Source organism: Propithecus coquereli, unplaced genomic scaffold, assembly GCF_000956105.1.
Source record: "Propithecus coquereli isolate 6110/MARCELLA unplaced genomic scaffold, Pcoq_1.0 Scaffold61, whole genome shotgun sequence".
NCBI lineage: Eukaryota > Metazoa > Chordata > Mammalia > Primates > Indriidae > Propithecus > Propithecus coquereli.
Window position 1 is genome coordinate 2,651,562 of NW_012152063.1, and position 24,011 is coordinate 2,675,572.

The following is a 24,011-nucleotide window of genomic DNA, read 5'->3' on the forward strand; positions in this document are numbered from 1 at the left end:
AAACACCAGCAGCACAAACTTAAAATGAACAAACTGAAATATTCAAGGAAGTTTTTAATGTTTTTTTTTTTAAAAAAAATTAAGGCTAACCAAGTGCATCCATTGGTCAATGGCACAATTGTTTTCAGCAACTATTCAGAACACCCTAATTATAGGAAATGCCCATCTAAGTGATATATACTTAAATCATACAATCAATTTTTTAGGTGAATAAACTATGATGGTTTCTAAATAGTTTACATGTTACCTGAAAAATCAGAAAACCCAAAGAACGATTAATTTTGAAAGTTCTTGCCTAAAGGCACCACTGACTTAAAAACACATTCAAAATCAAATACCAGAAGACATAAAGCCTCTTCGTGTATATATTCATATATGCAATAAATGCATTAAGTGTAATAACTTTATTAAACATAGTACACTGTACTTGACTTAGGGATTAAATATTTTACACACAGCTTGACCAAGTCATTCAAAAAGTATCTCTAATTTTTAGCATGACCACGGCTTTCTGATGTAAAACACAGATGTGCATAGAGAAGATGCACTACTGTTTACATAGACTACCATTTGACATTTCGGCTTTTGAAATATAAACTCTTTTAAACAAAAATTACTTTAAAAACCCATTTATTCAAATAATTTTTGGTATGATTGCAAGTTATCTTGCAGGGCTGTTTTGAAAATTCACAATCTTACCTGACCTTTCTTTCCCTGGTTGATGTACACACTAGGCTCTTACATGAAATCTTCTGTATACTCTTAGATTTATTCATGTCAAAAATATACTTGAAATGGGCAGGGGTATATATGAAAATCATTGCACTTATGGTCATGCTGATGCCTTCTACAGACATGTTTCACACATTCTCAATTTTAAAGCCTGGGGCTCAGGAAGGGGCTGGGGCAGGGAGACACACTGAGAAGAAGAAGTATTTCTTCTACCAGAGCCACTAAGGATCTTTTCTCACTTGCAAGTTGCAATGAAAGGGATTTCATTTATTTTATTCCGAAGACATGCAACAAATGCTGAATATGTGCAAACTGCAAGTATGCACAACAGCATTATTAATAAATATGATTATTACTATAAAGCTTTAAAGGAAGGCTTTATTCTGTTAATAGGCCTCACTTTGTAAGTAGGATCTAAGTGAAAACAAGACAATAATATCTTGTTCCAATCTAAAGCTCCCAAATAACTGGGATACCAATACTCTGTCCCTTTATCTTAAGCACCCAGACGTTCTTTTAATACCAGAATCTTGGCTCAGTGGTCTGATAAGTAGCTTCACTATTTTAAGGTTTTAGTGTTAAATATTTTTAAAACAAAAAAGTGATACATCCAAACCTTTAGTCAATGGAAGTATTTAAAACTATGCAGAAATCCTGCATACAAGGGATATGAAGACTTCGAAGAAAAATAAAGAGAAAACTATAAGAAATACAGAGGCTCCAAAACTGGAGAAGGTATTTTGTTTTGTTGGTATAAAATTGTTTTAGGGACTTAAATGTACACACTGAGGGGTTTTGCCTACTAGCTTTATTTAGTAGAATTTTACATTATGTGAAGTATAAATAAAAGCATATTTTAAAAAATATTATCGTTCTGTTTTCATTATTTATTTTCATATATGTACACTGTAATAGAATTAGGAATTTATATGTTTACATAAGACTAATAAGCTCATTAATCCTTTGATTTGCTATTTCTGCAGTTACCTAAGGCATGTCTAGATCACACAATTTAAAATTATCATATGGTAACTTTCAATAGAGTACTATTTTCTTTTAATTTCCGTATTTTTAGAAGGACAAAATGTATTTGGCAGTTCTTCCAACAAATTATACCCCCTTCTGTATAGTCAATAATCTGTTAAAGATAAAATTAACAATTTTGAAATTTAAATGACAGCCACCACATGCTTCCTTTTGTACACAAAATGCCAAAAGAAAACTTAAGTACCATAAGAGCAAGATAGAGCCCTTAAAGCATATAAGAATCAATTTAAAATTGTTTTATACCAATGAATAACAAATCCAATCAAATTCTGTTTTTTGATTGGTTTTATTTTAAACTCAGTTTCATTTTAAGTCACAAAACTGTAATTTGGATATATGGTTACTTCACACTTTAAGGGCATTCTGTCACTTTTCCCAGACCTGAAACAGATCCAAAGATCATTCACCTGGCTAATCCACACCATATCAAAATGTTGACACAGACCTACAAAATCATTATGCAAAACAAATTCCTCCAAAGCATACATTGCAGTCTCCAACTGTTAAACAAATTAGCCAATTTATCTGTGAACCATTGTTTTGTGCTTTCCTTAGCTCTCACATACACACTCTGGCACTTTGTCATCGCTGAAGAATGCTGACTAGTTTGAAACGGAAGAGATCAACATCATTCTTGCTTGAGATGGGGGGCAGTATCCTCTCAATGTTGCAAAATATGCACCAAATCATTTAAGACACGGAAATCTCTCCTGGTAGTGGCTGGATTACAGATGAAGATGAGAACCACAGACTTATGGATGTATTAATAATCTATTCTGAGACACTAAACGACTGGTGCAGACACAACAGTATATGAGTTAAGCCCCAGAAGATCTGTCCATACCATTAGTCCTGGACAAAATGAACACCGGCTTCAAAGACTGGAGTGTCACCTTTTCTGTAAAGAAGGCGCTTGAGTAGTTTGAAGTTTCTGTTTATATTTCTGCATCTGCTTTGACCGTGAATGCAGTTTGTTGAAAAGTTCACGGAATTTATACTGTGGAAATAAGGTTTCTAAAAAGCCTTCCAAGAAGACATAAACCATTCTCCTATTTAACTGGTTGTGCTGAAACATTTCAAAAACACGAAGAATACCTTTCCGTGTTGTCTCAGCCCCAATAATGTGCTTCAGTTCATCTATATGAAGAAGGAGAAAAACACATAATTCGTTACACAAGGCCTAAATCATGCTCTTAAAGTATGTAAAGTAGACAGCAGAGTAAAAGATGAAGTAGTAGGGATCCAGTGAATGCATTTCAGCTATGTACTGTAACTGAAACAAAATTTATGCATCTCCAAATGCATGTGTCTATCCATCCAGTTATGCAATAGAGGCTGGGAGATAACACAGCACAGGAGAAAGAGGTAAAATCCAGACTCAAAGATTCCAAATTACAGTCACAATCCTGTCCCTCAATATCCCTTTGATACTTACCCACCGCCCTGTTTCCCCATCTATTAAATGGGTATTTATATTAACTAATATCTTTATAGCTGTAAGGATTTATAAGGCTTTAATGAGATGTGAAAAGTGATCTGTAAACTCTAAAACACTACACAAATATTCTTACTATGTCTATGAAGAGTGAGAAATGCTAAACCACACAAAAACCTAGTTCATGATCTTAAAAAACTTGTGATATAGTAACTATGCCATAAAAATACTAACAGTATAAAAATGTTTACAGTGGGGAGAATTCCAGACAGATGAGATAGATAATAAGGAAAGGTTCCTTTCAGCAAAGTGACAACTAGCACAGACTTTGCTACTTAGGCAGGGTTTTGATAGGTGCAATGAGATGAAGGATCAGCCTGGGTGGAGAGGACACCAATGGGCAAAAATGCAGTAAGTGGAAAAATAACAAGGCATGTTCAAGAAATGGGGATAGTACAGTTTGGTAGAATTTTAGGATTCCTGTAACAGAAAGTAGAGAATAGAATAGAAAGCCGACAGTGCTGTGACTATCAGGGTGAGCAAGTTTGGAGTTTATCCACAGACAACACAGTTACCAAGATGTCTGAGCATGGGACCAATGTCCATGATTATTCTTAATTATTCATCATCAGGGCCCCAAAAAAGCGTAAGTATCATTTCGCTGCTTTGGAAAGAAACATGCAACTTCCAGGAGGTCTGTATCTAACTGGGGGTACAATATAATTTAAAGCAAGTATGTTGTGAATTTACTAAAAAACAGGCAAAGAATTGTGTATATATAAAATCATATACTTTTTTATCTACTCTCACTTTCTTCAGATCTTCACACCACCGTCCTCTTCTCAGTGAGGGCTTTCTTGGCCACCCTATCTAACACCACAACCACTTGACACTGCCTATTCCTTTTTCCTGCAGTATTTTTTTCTTTAGTACTTACCACTATCTAACATACTGTTTTATTTTTGTTTGTTTTTTGAGTTCCCCTATTAGAACGTAAACTCCAAGAAGAAAAACATAAGTGCAAAGCACAGTGTCTGACATATGATACACTTTCAATAAATATTTAGTGAATAAGTGAATTAAAATTTCTTCCAGCTGCATAACTGAGTCAGTCTATATATTAAATAGCACAATCTGGTTTAATATAATAGTATATTAAATAATATCCTAAGTTATTGTTTATTTTTCTAAAATATTATTTCTGTAATTTGCTTTTTACCAAATCCAAAAGCATATAGAGAAGAATCGAGAGACTTGTGGCAAATCTCTAATTTAACTGATCATTAAAATTTTATAATGAAAATATAGTTTTAAATAAGAGAACAAAATTATAGGAAGAGAAATAGATACTGTATGACATTAAAACAACTACTACCACCTCCCAGCCATGCAAAACTGCCTTTCATATTACAGTCTCTCTTACTGAGAGAAGACAAATGAGACAAAGTAAATCTAAGTAGACAGATGTATCCCAAAGAACTAAAATTAGACCAACAAAATGTCACTATGTATTCTTTAGATTATGTTTTAATTAATAAAGATGAATAATGGGCAGTTGTTTCTAAGTAAATGGATTCTTTGAAAGAATTTGTTCTCCTAAGTAGAACAAATATTCTTCCTGAAAAACTCATACTTCATATTCTTTCATCTGTCTGTATTTTATTTATTTAACAACTTTACTCCCCAAATTTTTCAAGGCAGGTGAGTGAGGTGGTTAAAAGCACAAACTTTCAAATCACTCAAAGCTGAGTCAGAATCCTAGCTGTCACTTACTAGCTATAAACCTTGGGTAGGTTGCTTAACCTCTCTGAGCTTCTGCTTCTTACCAATAAAGCTGTAATGTTAACAGTGCCTAGCTTCATAGTAGTGTTATGAGGATTAGTTAAGAATATATGAGAAGTGCCTAGCACAGTACTTGGTATACAGTAAGCTATCAAAAGCTAGTTATTATAATCAAAAGGCAGTTAAACTAGCATGATCAATGCCAAAAATTCAGAAGAACTACAAATTGATGAGATTTTTAACCAAACATGCTCACTCACCTGGCATAATTGCAAGTAACTTAGTTTTTCCTGCAATTCTTGTTCTCATTCGAATAGCTTTATCTCTGCATGGAACAGTCTCTGCTAAAATGCCATTTGGCCAAAATGCATCTCTATTTAAAAAGATTAAATAAATTTTGTAAACATTTTCATTTTCTAATGATATAAGTTGATAAAATTATTCCAAATTTCTACAGAAAACACAAATGTGAACAGAAAGACGAAACATTTCTGAAATTTTATTTCAGTATAATGGTATTCAACAAGCATCAACTAAGTGCAGGGTTCAATTTTAGGGTAAAAGGATCCACACAAGAAAAGTTACAGATGAATTCTGTCCTGAAGTAGTTTATAAACACTAACAAAGACAGTAGAATATACAGATGATCATTCACCACCATGAAAGCTCAAAGTGGGCATCTGCTGGTTGAACATCTCATCCAAATACAACCCCATGATATCCTGAATTTGGATACCTTAGAGTTTAACAGCTAATCTTTCTCAGTTATGCCACCGTTTGCCTTATATAAGTCAATATAAAACTAAATTTCGTGCCCACATCTTACAGCTGGATTGATTACAATGGTCCTTTCACACATATAACCACCCATTCTTTTTGACTTTCACAGTGTGCTTGATTCCTATTCCCTGATTCTTGGTCCAAAGGCAGGAACTGTGCACAACATCTAAATTTCCATTTGAGAATTTGGTTTGAGGGAGAGAGGCTCACCAGAGCAACTGTTCTTAAATTTTGCACATTAGAAACATCTGGGAGCTTCAAAAAAAAAAAAAAAAAAAAGTCCAGGTCTCCCACCTGATTAATTAAGTCAGACTCTTTGGAGATGGGATACAGGCATTAGGAAATTTTAAAGCTCTGCAGGTGATTCCAATGTACAGCCAAGGCTGAGAATCACTGCTCCAGAAGACATCATTCACCTACCCTAAAATAAAATGAACATGCCAGGGCAGGTTCTCCAACTTTTGGAAACACTTTCCAGCACAAGAGCCTCTACTAGACTACTAAAACTCCTAAACTCTAATCCTCAATTTCCTCAGAACAAAATAGAAACAAAATAGAAACAAAAATACCTACCTCGCAAAACAGGATAAAATCAGAAAGCACACAAAAAGTACTGCGCACCGTGCCAAGCACACAGTTAGTGTTCCATGTTAACAGTTCCCTTTTGCTTCCTTTCCTTTCCCTCAAAGTACATGATGCCATAAATTTTATGCATTGCTTATCTTTACTTTTAGAAAAGAGGTTTATATCTCTACTATCTGTGCTTTCCTCGAGGGACTGCAACTTATCTATCACTCCTCAATGATTGGCACAATGGAGGGGCTCAATATATTTTTGTAGAATGAACATATGAATTAGAGTATCAATGCTACTTAATTTGTATTCTTTTGAGGGATTCAAATATTTAATAAAAAATTAGACCATAGCCAGAGAAACACACTTAAAAAATTTTTTTTTCATTTAAAATCAAGGTTGGAAAATACAATTGACCAAAACTAACCCCCAAAGTAGCTATTTGACTATATGACTATGTCATTTCTATGCTAGTATTTCAATTATTAAAGCCATACTACTGTGAAAAAATGTAGCCCATCATCTTAAAGATTTTTCTTTAATACTTTCCCTACCCTGGTTTTAAAGGAACCAAAATCAATGGGTCCATGTGACAAACATTTATTATAATTCATAGAAGTTTTTGCTCATCAGTGATAACTAAAACCAATTTTATGGCCAGGAAAGAAACAAAAGCAACAAAAGTTAATTAGTGATAACAATGCTAAACTCTGTACTACCTGAAAGAAGTGACTGTGTCTTAAGATATACCTGAAACGTTTCACTGAGTCAGCTACTTGTTCGGGTGAAGTCATCCAATCAACATGATCAACTATTTTTCTGAAAGTAAAAAAAGGTAAATAAGCAATCTTAAAATTTAGAAGGTGAATAAAATAAACATGACTTTCATGGAGCAAGCAGCTTAATATGAAAATAAATTATCTTTGAGAGCAGCAGACTGCTTAATAATCTTAAAAAGCCAAGAGAAGGAAATTCTCCTGTAAAGGTTGAGCAATCTACTTCCAGAAGTAAAAGTTTAAAAGCTAAGTAAGATCAGACTATAACTGGAGGGGAAAAAAGAGCGGTACCTATTAATAGTATCACCATATGTAGCTCTAATAAGTTGTTGAAGTAGGTTTTTGATATTCCTTCGCAACCACTGATTTCTCTCTTTTAAGTCAAATACTTCATCCATGAGAAGTAGCATTACCCTAAGGGGAATATTGTCATCCACCTGACAAAACACGGGAAGAAATAAGAATAAGTTTGAGTTAGCTATTTACTAGAAATGGCTACATTTGCTGGTTTTACAGAATGATTAGTACTATTTCATAAGTCTGAGAACAAGTTACATTATCATCTTCATAACTTGACATTTCATTCTGATTTAGAAAAAAATATTTCTAATGCTCATTTTGACAAAATACAGAATTTTACAATCCTAGAATGATGAGTAAATTCCAAGGCTATAGTTAGAAACACTTCTCAAAGTAGATTCATGATCATCTTAGAAAAAAATGATTTGGCTGTTTTAGTAGAGACTGTATTAGTTTGATAAGGCATATCCTAGACGCTTTGCCTATATTCTGATGCATCTTTTTAATAAGAATAAAATATTTTCAATATCTTTCTGTATTTAATAGGAAAAAACACAATTTATCCAGAATAATGTGTTTTCCTTGGTTAGTAAGTTGTATGTATTTAGGTATTTTCAGGAAAGAGCAGCTGGAATTCAATCCAGCACACAACTAAATTAACATTGCCAAAGGTGCATTTCACTAAATTACTAGAATTTTCTTTTAGCTTTTAACAACCAAAAATTAGTACACTTTTATTATGGACATATTCAGTCAATGAGGTAAAAAGTAAAGGAAGACAACTGGAATGCTTTGAGGTAAAAAAAAAAATACAAGTAAAAAATAAGTATAGATTTAGGACAACACACAATTGCTAGTAATTTTATAATTCTTTCAAACTCTTTCCAACTATTTCTTCATCAGTGATGTAATTTAAATATCGAGGAAAAAGCATAAGCTATACACTTTTCACTGTCATGTTGTAAACATTTTCTTAGTATACCTTCCATTTCACAAATTGAAAATGTATAGCTTGACCAAACCAGGGGGAAAGGGAGACCTATTTTATTACTGAGGCAGAATAAATACCGCTCTATTCTCTGATCAAGTATATTCAGAGGAGTTCAGTGCCACATGACAAGTCTAATCAACAGTTAAACTGTAAAAACCCCATGCCAAAAGGTATGATGTTATGGTTATTAAACTAGCAATACTCAATAAAACATTCTAAAATAATCTTGAAAAAGCAAAGTATTATTTTTGTTTAAGACAGTTTATTACAAACAAATTCAATCAGAAACCAAAAGGAGATAATTACAACTTTAACAGAACATAGAGCCCCAAAACAGATCCAAACAAATACAATAACCTGATTTGTGGTAGGGGAGAAACAGCAAAGTGGAGAGAAGACAGCCTTTTCAGTAAATGGTGCTTGGGTCAATTGGACCCCTACCTCATTTCATATACAAAAATTAATCCCAGATGAACTGCAAATCTAAATGTTGACAAGGTAAAACAAAAAAGGTTTTTAAAGAAAGTCATAGGACATCTTTGTGATCTTGCAGTAGACACACATTACATACATAGCACACAAAACCAACACAGAGAATAGAAGATACTGTCAGATATATCTGATGCAAATGAATAAGACAAAAAATCTCATATTCAGATCATATAAAGTACTCCTACTAATCAAAAAGACAGCCAAGCCAACAAAAAAAAATGAGCAAAAGATCTGGAAAGACACATAAGACAGGACATTCAAAAGGCCAATAAATGTAAGAAAAGTGTTCAACATTTCAATAGTCATCAGAGAAATGTGAATCCAAACGAAATATAACAATTAGAATGACTAAAAGTAAAGACACAAAATATTGAGTACTGGCAGGACTAAGAACACTGGAACTTCCATGTACTGCTGGTGACATTAAAAGTGTATAGTCTGAAAATCTATTTGGCAGTTGCTACTAAAACTGAACTTAAGCATACCCTCTGATACAGTAATTTCATTCCTAGGTATAGATTCAACAGAACTTGTACTTTTTTTTTCCCCATAAAACATGCACTAGAATGTTCATAGGAGTACTATTCATAATACAACAAATTGTGCTATATTTACAAAATGGAATACTATAAAGCCATAAGAATGAAGAAACTGTAATCATACAAAACAAGATGGAAAAACATCACAATGTTGAACAAAAAAATCCAGACTTCAAGGAGTACATATCTTACAGTTTCATTTACATAAAGTATAAAAGCAGGGTATTAGTTAGGATAGTGACTATCCTCGGTGGGGGAAAGGTAAAGACAGGAAGAGAGGATGAGGGGCTGGTAATGTTCTGTTTTTTGATCAGAGTGCTGATTACATAGGCATGCTCAGTTTCTAAGAATTTGTCAAGCTTCACACTTACAATATGTGCACATTAATAATATGTATACATATCCTACTTCATTAAAAAGTTAAAGAGATCTGCCAAGTATGATTTAAATTACAACCAAATACTACCAAGAATAAAATTAACTCACATTATCATCAAGTTGAGCTGAAACTCGATAATGTTCAGGGTCTGAATCAGTCTTCGGAATTAAAGGAGGCACCTAAAAAGAAAAAAAAAAACCCCACAAAGTAAACAAACTAAAGCAGACAGTGAAAGAACACAACACAATAATAAACTGAAATGAGTATCAGCATTTGATTTGATTTTTGGTACAATATATAAGCAATCTTTAACAATTAAAGTTTGAAAGCAATTACAAAAGGGTGATTATTTCATTGCCAAAAGTTTTTTTTCCTTTAAAAAAAAGGACTGACTTTTGAGTTGGAAGGGGAGATTGCTTAAAATTCCCAGACTTTTTAGAAGAATTAAATCTAACAAAGGTTAATGACTTGAAGACCAAATAGTCACATACTGTATAATGACATTTTGGTCAACATGTTTATATCATAATTTGACTGTACCTTTTCTATGTTTAAATATATAAATACTTAGCATTGTGTTATAACCGCTTACAGTATCCAGTACAGTAACATGTCATGTACAGGTTTGTAGCCGGAAGCAATACCATACAGGCTATGTGTTTAGCTATAGTCGGATAAACCATCCAGGTTTGTCTAAGTGTACTCCATGATGTTCGCATGACAACTAAATTGCCTAATGACACATTTCTTAGAACCTATCCTGTTGTTAAGTGATACATGCCTGTAGTTAGTAGTACAGCCAGGGAACAGAAGTCTAATCTTCTTTCTTTTACCATAAAGAACATTTGATAGTATGTTAATAGGTTTAAGGAATTAACCAATTGTTTGATAGGTTATGCAAAGAGGACAGAAAGACCAGTGTTAGTGGAAAATCATTTGTTAGCACCAGGACCATCACGATAACCTGTTTTAACCACCTCATATTACTGGTGAGGATAAGGAAGCCTGGAAAAGTCCAGTGACTTCTGCAGAAAGTCATAGGAGTAGTTAGCAGAGGAAGAGGTACTGAAAAATTCTTATTTCAGTGTTAGTATACTTCCTCACTATTAGAAGTAAAAATAAAGCATCAGGGAAAGTATGAGAATTGAAAGAACAGTATCGATTCACACACACTATTTTAGGAATGGTCTCTTACATTAAAGATAACCTATCTATGTTTATATACATTTTCCCTTCATTCAAACATAATCTAGCAAATAGAAAATTCTAATAGCTCAAAGATTTCTTTTATAGATTGATTATAAGCTATACTAAATAACTATGTCAAAATGATTTTTTTGTTTGTTTTTATAGAGACAGAGTTTTGTTATGTTGCCCAGGCTGGTCTAGAACTCCTGGGCTCAAGCAATCCTCTCTCCTCAGCCTTCCAAAGTGCTGGGATTACAGGTGTAAGCCACCACACCTGGCCTCAAAATGATTTTAAAAACGTAAATTGGGACTGCAACAAACTACTTGGTCCAGTACCTTTATCTGCTAATGTAATGATAAAAGCTTCCTGGGAAATTCTTCTATGCCTTTCAGAGGTATGTACCCAGTAATGTATGACTCCAGAGTCTGACAGTAGTGAGGGACTTTTCATCTCTTTGATCTGGTAATCACTCCATCATGTGAATCAGGAGTAATAATACTTTATGTTTTCTGAGTGAATACTAGTATAACTCATTTGCAAAATAGCACTTACGTATTTGTTATTGAATTTAATAGCATTGTAGAATTAAAAAATAGCACAATGAAATAAAACAGTACAAAGAATACTAAATTTAGTAATTTTAAATATTTGTTTGAAATGGATTTTAATACTGTACACCACAGCACAGACTGACAAGTGACTGGATTTTATAGCATCTGTTTCAGAAAAGCATTTATTCTCTTTAGTTTTTCATTCTTTATGACACTATGTGTCTAGAGGACTTTGGAAGAGAAATAAGGTAAATCTAGGCAGGAGCAAAATATATCTTAGTTGACTTAAAAATAGTTTGCTTTTAGACATTACTAAAAAATGTCTTCTTACCTTGAAAAATGATTGCTTTATGTCTTGACCTAATCTTTCTGACATTTTGCCCATGTTGTCTGACATTTTAGTCATTCCCTCTGCCAAGCTATCAGGAAGGGATTTAACTGCATTTGAAACATTCCTCATAGAATTGCGAAGTGGATTTACAAAAGTGTCCATCTAAAGGGAAAAAGATATTACATCATGACTTCATTGTATCCAATTTGTTATTCAAATGAGAAACCTGAGAAAATACAGAGTATAACACCTAAAAGATGTAATAATTTTCCAGTCTATATTATGTCACTGCATTTTAAAAACGAAGAAATGTTGTCTTTAGTGTGTCTTAAAAGTGTATTTTCGCATTCACATATATGATTTAAAAATTTGACTGATGAGATTATTGCTAGAAAGATGAACATAGGGTAGGCTGTCTTCTTATTAAAGAAGTTCTGAATAAAAACGTTTCCAAAACAGGAATTGCTACAAGTAGAATTAGCCACTACATACTTTTGCCACAATTCAAGGCAACAATTAGGTATTTTGTGTAGACACTGAAAAGAAAACAAGCAGGTAAAATAAATAACAGAAAGTTGAAATAACTAACACATGCTTAAAATATTTTTAAAAAATAATTTTTAGGATACATCATAGGCTCTATTAAAATCTATTGAGGGAATTTGGAGTCCATTACAAAGAAGAAAAAGAGAAGTTGCAAATTAGACATGTAAATCATATTCTAGTAATGCACAATACAAAAACTATAAAAGAAAATATGACTAGACATATAAAAATGAATAGAAATCTCCAGAGGAACAGGAGGCAAAATTGATATTCTGACTGTACAAATGTCAAATAATTTCAATTAAGAGAGAGACATCTAAAGAAACCAAAGTAGCTACACATGGACTGAGAGATTTTTAACAGAAACAAAAAATGAAAAAAAAGGAAACAAAACCAAAGTCATACAAAACTAGAAGACTATTTTCCAGAAAGCACTGAATCTCATAAAAGCTACCAAGGATAACAAATGCAAAAATTAAAAACAAAATAATAGTGACAAAACTGAACTTCACTGCTTACGGAACACAGCACAATGTTAACAGATGATAAAAAGATGACAAAACTCCTTCACTATTATTAGTACTGTAGATAGGTGTGAGGAATAGCCAACCTCAGGAGGGACATTGCCAGAGGACAACTCAGAGTAAAAGCAAAGGACAGAAACTGAGATGAGCAAGGATTTGAAAAACACTGCCACTGGTAAAAAGCGATCCAAAGATAAAAAGATAAAGGTGATCTCATGAGTACCTGATAATTCTTGTGTGTATATGCACACACACACACGCATGGTCATGCACACGTGTAATTCTAATTCTTCATATATAGTTTTTGGTCAACTGGAACAGTGTGTTCAAATCAACTGGGACATTATGTCCAACACTCCATGTATGTGTGTTTTAACTGTAATAACACTATAGATAAGTGAAGTCATGAGAACACAACACATATAGAATTCTAAAGAGATAAGCATGATAACATTTAAAATATGCAGCTTGAGGGAAAATTACTACCACTATAATAAGTTATAACTTTCACAGAAGACATAGAATTTCAGACGGATAAAAAGCATGAATTTCACTTTAATACGCAACCCGAGTTAAAAGCTGCTTGAATATCTTCATAAATATTTAAGACTTTTATACATCTTACACTTCACAGCAGAAGCTTGAGTTCAGCTAATATGACTTGAGTTGGTGCTATCTAGGCACGGGGCTAAACTACCATTGATAGTCTTTTAAGTAAGATAAGAGATCTTATATCTATACAATGAATTACTTTATAATTAAAAATAGTTGCCTTTGCACCATCCCAGACTTACAGAATCAATTTTTTTCTTTATTTTTTTCTCTTTTTTATTTTCTTCCTTCCCCCTGACCCCGACTGTTCATAAGGAACAGAATCAATTGTATTTTTTCTAATTTCTGAGGGTAAACCCCAGGTATCTATATTAGAAGGGAACTGGGATGAATAGAGGATAGGTGACTATCCAGGTGACTCTAGATGCCTAACTCTTAAGGAAGTAGAATTTTATAAGCATAAAGGCAGAGTCCATCAGCGTATGACACCATTTCTGAAAACAGAATTTGTCTTAAAATAGATTTTTAGGAAGAAAGGAAAAAAACTTTTAAATTACCAGGCACAGGAGTAAATAAATTATGGATTGCTTGCTCCAGTATACACTTTGGCTGACTTACACAGATACTGTCTATTCATTCAATTACCATCCCAGTTGAGTTATTTGTATTGGTAACAACACATACAATGGAATTTTAGCTTAAACGCAGATCTCTAACTATAGCTTAAAATGCCTTCACATCATCATACAAAACTGGATAGAAACATCCTTTGTGTGCAAAGAGAAAGGCTGCTTATCAGTTACTCTTTCTAGGAATTGTTCTGCAGATTTTGCAAAGCTAGGACAAACTGAGTGATCAAATTAATGTGTTATATAGTATTATTTCTTAAGGTCTCAATAGCCACTGATAAAATGTTTACTGATGATTTTCTCTAATAGCTATTTAATTTCTAGTGTAATATAATTAAGGAAAAAGTAAACTATAATTTAGCCAAAAAGGAAATGTAGTTGAAAACCCCAAATTCTTGATATGCATACAGATTATTCTGACAATCCAAAAGAGGTCAAGATGACCTTGGTGACAGCTGACATGACTTATGAAAAACAGATGTTACTGTGGATTGCCAGAAACGATTCAGAAGAATTTTTAGACTCCATTGATAATCTTTTTAAAAAGTGCTGTCTGTTTGAGCATACATATGCCCTACTGTTGGTTGGTAAATAAAAAAATAAATAAATAAAAAGTTGCATACATTTAATATAACGTCTCTATCTCAAAAAGCTGTTATCAATTGCTTTATCTGAAAACTGATACAATCTTAAGACTGAGGAAATAAGATAGATAAACATCAAAAAGATGGAAGACTGAAACGCATCTCTATCAACAATAAAACTATTTAAAGTTGGAATTTAAACTCAATCACTTCAATTACAAACTATGCAGATAAGCACCATATTTTTTTCCCCACCACTATAAGGTCATTACCCTGGAACTTGTTAAAACAAACATTCAATTTAGAAATGTTAACATCCATTAGAATACTTAAATCCAACATCCTAGAGCTGTGGACCCTAAGCCCCGGGCCATGGACCAGGACCGGTCTGTGCCCTGTTAGGAACTGGGCTGAACAGCAGGCGAGCAGCGGGCGAGGGAGTCAAGTTTTATCTGTATTTACAGCTGCTCCCCATCGTTCACATCACTGCCTAATCAGAGCTCAGGGATCCCACTGATTCTGCATTATGGTGAGATGTATCATTACTTCATTATATAATACACAGTAATAATAATAGAAATAAAGTGCACAATAAATGTAATGCGCTTATCTGCTTGAATCATCCCTAACCACCCCACCCAATACCCGCTTTCAATCCCATCCACGTAAAAACTGTCTTCCATGAAAGTGGTCCTTGGTGCCAAAAAGGTTGGGGACCACTGTCCTAGAGTAATCCTATGAAATTCTCACAGTTAAAATTGTTAGTTTTACTTATTTTGTATCAATTCTTTAATCTTTTTAGAAAAGGTTAGTCTTTTGAGAGGGAAGAGAAATAGAGGAGAAGTCCTTTTTCTTTTTACATTTTCACTTGAAATAATTTCAGACTTATAAAAGCTTGCAAAAATAACACAAATTGCTCTTGCATATCCATCACCCAGCTTCCCCAACTGCTTCTCCTACTCCTGCTATTATTGCTACTAAGAACAAACATTTATTCAGAGGTTATTTGCCAGGCTCTGTCATACAAAGAATATCAAACTTGATTTACATAATGCTCTAAAATGAGGATTAACATCATCATTTCTTGAGGAAACTAACCTACTAAAGGTTAAATAACATGTTCAAGGTCACAGCTAGTAAACAGCAGGGCAGGGATTTGAATCAAAGACTGCCTGATTTCAATGCCTGTGTTATTACCCACTAAACTACCCTGCCCAATTTGAGAATGTAACCATTTACTGTCTTAACCTAGCATCTTACTCCAAGTATAGGTCTTATATCCCATTTTAAATTATTTAAAAGATTTCATCTTCTCAATATGAGGCAGGGACTGCTACAGCCTACAAATAACTAGCATTTGAGAAAACCACCATGTTAAGGATATCTATTATATAACCAAGATGTTCACTCAGAACACAGTCCCCCAGGAAAGTACCCTCAAGCAAAGTCTAAAGTCCTGACCCAGCAAACACTACACTCAAAAGGGCAGAAAAAAGTCACATCTAAACAAAAGAAAGTTCCAAAACAAGAAATGACAGTCTCTCCAGATTAGAAGGCGTCAATCAGCACAAAAATTCTGGCAGTAGAAAAAAACAGAGCTTAATGACAGTGCCCCCACAAAAGGATCACACCAGCTCTCTAGCAATGGTTCCCAACCAAAATGAAAAGACTGAAAGATAAAGAATTCAAAATATGAATTGTAAGGAAGCTCAATGTGATCCAAGAGAAAATGGAAAATTAATTCAAAGAAACCAGAAAAATCATTCAGCACATGAATGAAAATTTTGTTAAAGAGATTGATAAAAATAACCAAATAAACAAAAAAGAACTCTGGAAATGAAAAATTTATTTAGGGAAATACAAAACACAGTGGAAAAGTTTTAAGAATAGGTTAAGCAAAAGCAAGAATATCAGAGTTTGAAGACAAGTCTTTCGAATTAATCCAGTCAAAAAAAAAAGAAAAAGAAAAAAGAGAATTTCCAGCCTGATCAAGAATGAGACCCTATCTCTACAAAAAACAGAAAAATTAGCCGGGCATGGTGGTGCACACCTGTAGTCCCAGCTACTCAGTAGGCTAAGGCAAGGGGATCGCTTGAGCCCAGGAGCTGGAGGCTGCAGTGAGCTATGATGACGCCACTGCACTCTAGTCTGGGCAACAAAGTGAGACCCTGTCTCAAAAAGAAGGAAAAAAAAAGAACTAAATAAAAAACCTATTTTTGGAAAATCTATTTGAAGAGATAATGTAGGAATACTTCTCTGGTCTTTCTAGACATTTAGACATCCAGGTACAAGAAGCTCGATGAACTTGGAGGAGATTCAGTGCAAAAGTATATCACCAAGGCACACAGTAATCAGACTGGCCAAAGTCAACACGAAGGAGGAACTCCCATAATCAGTGAGATGAAAACATCAAGTAACTTACAAAAGAAAACCCATCAGAATAACAGCAGATTTCTCAGCAGAAAGCTTACATGCCAGAAGGGACTAGAGTCCTATTTTTAGTCTTCTTAAACAGAATAACTGTCAGCCAAGAATTCTATATCCTGTAAAACTAAATTTCATAAATTAAGGTGAAATAAAGTCTTTCCCAAAACAGCAAATGCTAAGGGAATTTGTCTCCACTAGACTATGAGAAATGCTAAAAGAAGTTCTAAACATTGAAACAAATGGTCAGTATTCACCAGTATAAAAACACTAGAAAGTAAAAACTAATAGCTCTGATAAAACACTAACACAAGGAAGAATACAAAGCAACTAGGTAACAATCAGCACGATGAATGGAACACTATCTCACATTATCAATATTAACATTGAATATAAATGGTCTATATGACCCTCTTGAAATATTCAGATTGATGGTATGGATTAAAAAACATAACTCAAATATCTGCTATCTCTAACAAACCCATGTAACTTGAAAAGATTCTCAGACTCAAGGTAAAGGGGTAGAAAAAAATATTTCATGCAAATGGGAACCAAAGGCAAGCAGGAGTAGCTATTCTTATATCAAGCAAAATTGACTTTAAATCAACAACAGTAAAAAAAGACAAAGATGCTCACTATATAATGATAAAGGGATCAATTCAATAAGAAGATATAACAGTCCTAAATATATATGCACCTAACACTGGAGCTCCTAGATTCATAAAGCAAACACTACTAGACCTACAAAAAGATATAAACAGCAACACAGTAATAGCAGGGAGCTTCAACACTCCACTGACAGAACCACACAGATCACTGAGGCAGAAAAATCAACAAAGAAACATTGGACTTAAAAGGGACTGCAGAACAAAGGGACCCAATAGACATTTATAGAACATTGCACTGAACAACTGAAGAATATACATTCTTCTCATCAGTGCATGGGACATTTTCTAAGACAGACATATATTAGGCCATAAAACAAGTCTTACTTAACAAATTTTAAAAAGTCAAAATCATATATTACTATGTATCCTCTCAGAACACAATGGAATAAAACCAGAAATCAATTCCAAGAGGAACTCTCAAAAGTATATAAATATATGGAAATTAAACAACCTGCTGCAGAATGATCTTTTGGTCAATGATGAAATCAAGATGAAAATCAAAGAATTTCCTAATTCAATGATAATGGTGACACAAACTACCAAAACCTGTGGGATACAGTAAAAGCAGTGCTAAGAGGTAAGTTTCTAGCACTAAATGCCTACATCAAAAAGAAAGATCACAAATTAACAACTTAATGTCACACCTCAAGGAACTAGAAAAACAAGAACAAACTAAACCCAAAGCTAGCAAAAGACAAAAAATAACAAATATCAGAGTAAAACTAAATAAAACTGAATCCAATAAAACAATACAAGGGATCAAAGAAATGAAAAATTGGTTCTTTGAAATGATAAACAAAACTGATAGATAGACCATCAGTGAAGATTAATCAAGAAAAGAGAGAGGATTAAAATAAACTCAATCAGAAATGAAAAAGGAGACATTACAACTGATCCCACAGAAATACAAAAGATAATTTGAGACTGCTATGAACATCTCTATACACACAAACTGGAAATCTAGAAGAAATGGATAAATTTTTGGAAACATACAATCTCCCAAGTTTGAATCAGGAAGAAATCGAAATCCCAAACAGACCAATGCGTAGCAAGATTGAAATCAGTAATAAAAAGTCTACCACCAAAAAAAGAAAAGCCCAGGACCAGACAGATTCATAGGCAAATTCTACCAGACCTACAAAGAAGAAATGTTACCGAACCTACTGAAGTGTTCTAAAAGATGGGGAAGGAGGGAATCCTCCCTAACTCATTCTACGAAGCCCTTATCATCCTGATCACAAAGCCAGGAAAAGACACAACGAAAAAAGAAAACTACAAAACAATTTCCCTGATGAACAAAAGTCCTCAACAAAACACTAGCAAACCAATCCAAAAGCACATCAAAAAGATAAATCATTATGATCAAGTAGGTTTCACCTCAGGGATGCAAGGATGGTTCAACATATGCAAATCAATAAATGTGATTCACCACATAAACAGAATTAAAAACAAAAACCATATAATCACATTAATAGATACAGAAAAAGCATTTAATAAAATCCAGAACCCCTTCAGGATAAAAACCCTCAACAAACTAGGCAGAGAAGGAACATACCTCAAAATTATAAAAGCCATATATGACAAACCCATAGTCATCATCATACTGAATGAGGAAAAGCTGAAAAGTATTCTCCCTAAGAACTGGAACAAGACAAAGGATGCCCACTTTCACTGCTTCCATTCAACATAGTACCAGAAGTCCTAGCCAGAGTGATCAGGCAAGAGAAAGAAATAAAGGGCATCCAAATCAGGAAAGAGGAGGTCAAACTAACCCTATTTGCTGATGATATGATCTTATATCTAGAAAACCCAAAGGATTCCTAGTATTAATAAATTCAGTAAAATCTCAGGTTATATAATCAACATACATAAATAAGCAGCATTTCTATATACTAGTAACAGCCAAGATGGGAATAAAATCAAGAACTCAATATCATTTACAACAGCTGCAGAAAAGCAAAAGCCAGTAGAAATATATTTAACCATGGAGGTGAAAGAGCTCTATAAGGAGAACTATAAAATACTGATGAAAGAAATCACAGAAGACAGAAACAAATGGAAAAACATCCCCTGCTCATGGATTGAAGAATCAATACTGTTAAAATGTCCATACTTTTGGAGTGGATTAATAAAATGTGGTATATGTATACCATGGAGTACTATTCAGCTTTAAGAACCAATGGTGATATAGCACCTCTTGTATACTCCTGGATAGAGCTGGAACGTGTTCTACTAAGTGAAGTATCCCAAGAATGGAAAAACAAGCACCACATGTACTCACCATCAAACTGGTATTAACTGATCAACACATAAGTGCACATATAAGAATAACATCTATTGGATGTTGGGCAGGGGGGAGGGGGTAGGAGGGAGGGAGGACAAGGGGATAACTATATGCATACAGAAAGAGTGCAATGCGCACCATCCAAGGGATGGACACACTTGAAACTTGGACTTGGGGTGGGAGGGGGGGCAAGGGCAACATACGTAACCTAAACATCTGTACCCCCATAATATGCTGAAATAAAAAAAAATGTCCATACTGCCCAAAGTAATTTACAGATTACAGCAATGCAATTCCTATCAATTACCAATGCTATTTTTCACAAAATCAAAAAAAGCAATCCTAAATTTCATATAAAATCAAAAAAGAGCCCAAATAGCCAAAGCAATCCTACACAAAAAGAACAAATGTGGGGACATCACATTATTTGACTTCAAATTATACTACAAGGCTACAGTAACCCAAACAGTATGGTACTGGTATAAAAGTAGACACATACATCAATGCAACACAATAGAGAATCCAGAAATAATACCACATACCACTGATCTTAGACAAAGCAGACAAAAACATACACTGGGGAAAAGATGCCATATTGAATAAATGGTGCTGAGAAAATTGGATCCCTATTTTTCACCATATGCAAAAGTTATCTCAAGATGGATTAATGTAATGTAAGACCTAGAACCATAAAAATTCTAGAGGAAATCTGGGAAAATTTATTCTCAACTTTGGCCTAGGCAAAGAATTTATGACTAAGACACCAAAAGCAAATAAAACAAAAATGAAAACAAATGGTACTTAAATTATAAAGCTTCTGCACAGGAAAAGATATAATCAACAAAGTAAACAGACAACCTACACAATGGGAGAAAATATTTGCCAACTATGCACCTGACAAAGGACTAATATCCAGAATCTACAAGGAACTCGAACGAATCAGCAAGAAAAAAAATAACCCCATTAAAAAGTAAGCAAGAGACATGAACAGACGTTTTTCAAAAGAAGATATACAAATGGCCAACAAATGTATGAAAAAAATGACCAACATCACTAATCATCAGAGAAATACAATTAAAATCACAACGAGATAGCCACTCACCTCATCAGAATGACTGCTATTAAAATGTCAAAAAATAAATGTTGGCACAAATGCAGTGAAAGGGAACATGTATACACTGTTGGTGGGAATGTAAATTAGTACAACCTCTACAGAAAACAGTATGGAGATTCCTCAGAGAACTAAAAGTAGATCTACTATTCAATCCAGCAATCCCACTACTGGGTATCTATCCAAAGGAAAATAAGTCATTATATAAAACAGGCACATGTACTCACGTATTTATCACAGCATAACTCACAACTGCAAAGATGTGGAATCAATCTGAGTTCTGTACAATTGACGAGTGTATAAAGAAAATGTCACACACACTCACACACTCACACACACACACACACACACACACACACACACACACACTATGGAATACTACTCAGCCACAAAAAAGAATGAAAGAATGTCTTTGGCCGCAACTTGGATGGAAGTGGAGGCCATTAGCCTAAAAGAAGTATCTCAGGAATGGAAAAACAAATACCACATGCTCTTACCTGTAAGAGCATGCATATGCTACGGGTATGTATGCTCATACAGAGTGCTATGATGGACACCGGAGACTCAGAAAAGGGAGAAGGTGGAAGGAGCGTGAGGGATGAAAAATTACCTATTGAGTACTATTTGGGTGACAGGTACACTACAAGTCCAGACTCACCCGTATAAAATTCACCCATATAACAAAAAACCATTTGTACTCCCTAAATCTAAAACACACATAAAAATGTAAATTTATTTTCTTTTATTAAAAACAAGGTATGAAAACCCAGTGTAATGGTCTGCTTACCTTGCGAGCAAAATCCCCTTTCCCTTTACTGTAGGCTTTGTTCTCAAGGAAATCATACACACAGTGAGCCAAAGCAGGGGATGCTTTCATCATTTCAGGAGTTAACAATAACTAACAGAAAAATTTAAAAAAAGAGACATCTTTAACCGATAGGATGCTGGAAATTAACTTTGTTTATAATTTTAGCTCATAAAAAGTAAAGAACTTTAATTTTATATTTAAAAAACCCAAATATACAGTTAAAATAAAGTCACCAATAATTTTATGATTAACAGTTTGGTGTATATTCTTCCTAGCTGGTATTACGACTTTCAGTGCATCTAATTGAAAGTTGTCCAAATATATTTACTATTCTATTTTCAAGACCTTATAGCTTATACTAAGAAGATTCACATTAGAAAATTGTTATATTATTTGTATAATAATTCTAGAGTTAACATTAAATAGAAAAAGAATTTTATGAAATAAAGGGCATAGAATAATCCAAATAAAAACTTTTAGGTGTTATAAAGAAGTCTCAAACAAAATACTGCTTTCACAACCGTCTAGCTTAGTTCCATCAATAGAACAAGTTTGACATATTGCATTCTTTAGCTAAGAAGTATACAACACAGCCACACTTAAAAGATACATTTATAACACCAGATTTGGAAATGGTGGTTATTTTCAAAAATCATATAAGTAAATGATATAGATATTAATGGAACTGAAGTTGGTACTTAAAAAAAATCAAAATGTTTGATAAGGGTCTCAGCACCAATGGTATCACTCAGCTTTAAGCCAGGAAAAGACAAAAGTGAATTACAGCAGAGATTCATATTTTTGCTATACTTTCAGTACATAATAATCACATGGAATTATAATCATAGTTATAAACAAACCCAATCACAGCTATAAATATTTAAGAGAGAGAAAGAAAACCTTCTAAACAAAATATCCAGTATATTTATTAGCTAAGTTGTACTAAATTCTAATGCGAGTCAACAAACATTTTCCATCAAGGGCCAGACAGAAATTATTTTAGGTTTTGTGGTACATAGAATCTTAGCTGCAGCCACTCAACTCTGCTGTTTGCAAAAGCAGCCATAGACGATCACAAATGAAAGGGTGGCTATGCTCCCTTTTAACTCTTGATAAAAACAGGTAGCAGGCTGGAAGAAGTCTGAAGGCTATAGTTTGCTAACCCCTGTTGGAGAGGCTGGGAGCTAAATGAGGGAACACTATAAATCTGAGCTGACGCTTTGTCTAGTACATCATAAAACTATAAAAAGTATAAAAGTATAAAAAACTATAAAGTGATATTATTATTATATCTGGCATCTGAGCACTCAGGTTTAAAACAAAGTTATTTCTGGGAGTCTTGTTTATGCAGTAAGTAATTTGTAAGATATGTTTTATTATTCCACAAAAGAAAACTATATGCCCAGGACACATAACAGTTCCTCGGATCTAGCCCTCTCTTAAATTACTCTACAATTTTAGAGAATCATTATGGGCCATGGGAGGCAGCTATATGCATTTCTCTGGGAATAAAATCTGCTAGCCTTTGATACACCATGAAGAGCTATTTTCTACTGAATTGGAAACATTGAACTATTTAGTCCACCATAAAATACTGAAACTTTACAGTAATCTGGAATGGCTGTGTGTGTACACATCGTCATCTAAACATGAATGAGCGAAATCCCTAACACTCCCTAGAAAACTTAAGCTAATCAATAAACACAGAAATAGTGTTTATAAATTACTGAGAAGACTGCATATCACGTTTGATAAGCTGCTCAGAAGTGGTTGCTATCCCATTACTAAAGTGAAAACATTCTTTAATTAAGAGATATTTTATCTGTGTGCTACATTAAATGAAAATCTATGCACAATAATAAACATGGACTTACTTGCAAATATGCATTTAGATCCTTTTTTCTCTTTTCTAAAAAATCTCTGTCCATATTATTAAAAGTCTTTTTTCCAGGAAGTTTCAAGATACTTGACAGATTTTCAAACT

At 33.8% G+C, this 24,011-nt stretch overlaps 1 protein-coding gene across 1 annotated transcript in view; it reads right to left on the minus strand.

Annotated features, from left to right (window-relative positions):
- Positions 1–2,054: 2,054 nt before the first annotated feature.
- The window catches only part of SNX13 (sorting nexin 13), a 170,440-nt gene continuing 148,483 nt past the window's right edge, over positions 2,055–24,011 (minus strand). The window contains exons 18-25 of the mRNA XM_012659398.1: positions 23,902–24,009; positions 22,007–22,117; positions 11,898–12,059; positions 9,934–10,005; positions 7,417–7,562; positions 7,100–7,168; positions 5,257–5,369; positions 2,055–2,916 (exon numbers count right to left, since the gene is read on the minus strand). Coding sequence (XP_012514852.1) covers positions 2,669–2,916; positions 5,257–5,369; positions 7,100–7,168; positions 7,417–7,562; positions 9,934–10,005; positions 11,898–12,059; positions 22,007–22,117; positions 23,902–24,009 — 1,029 coding nt within the window. The 3' untranslated portion in view covers positions 2,055–2,668. The remainder of the gene's footprint in view (positions 2,917–5,256; positions 5,370–7,099; positions 7,169–7,416; positions 7,563–9,933; positions 10,006–11,897; positions 12,060–22,006; positions 22,118–23,901; positions 24,010–24,011) is intronic.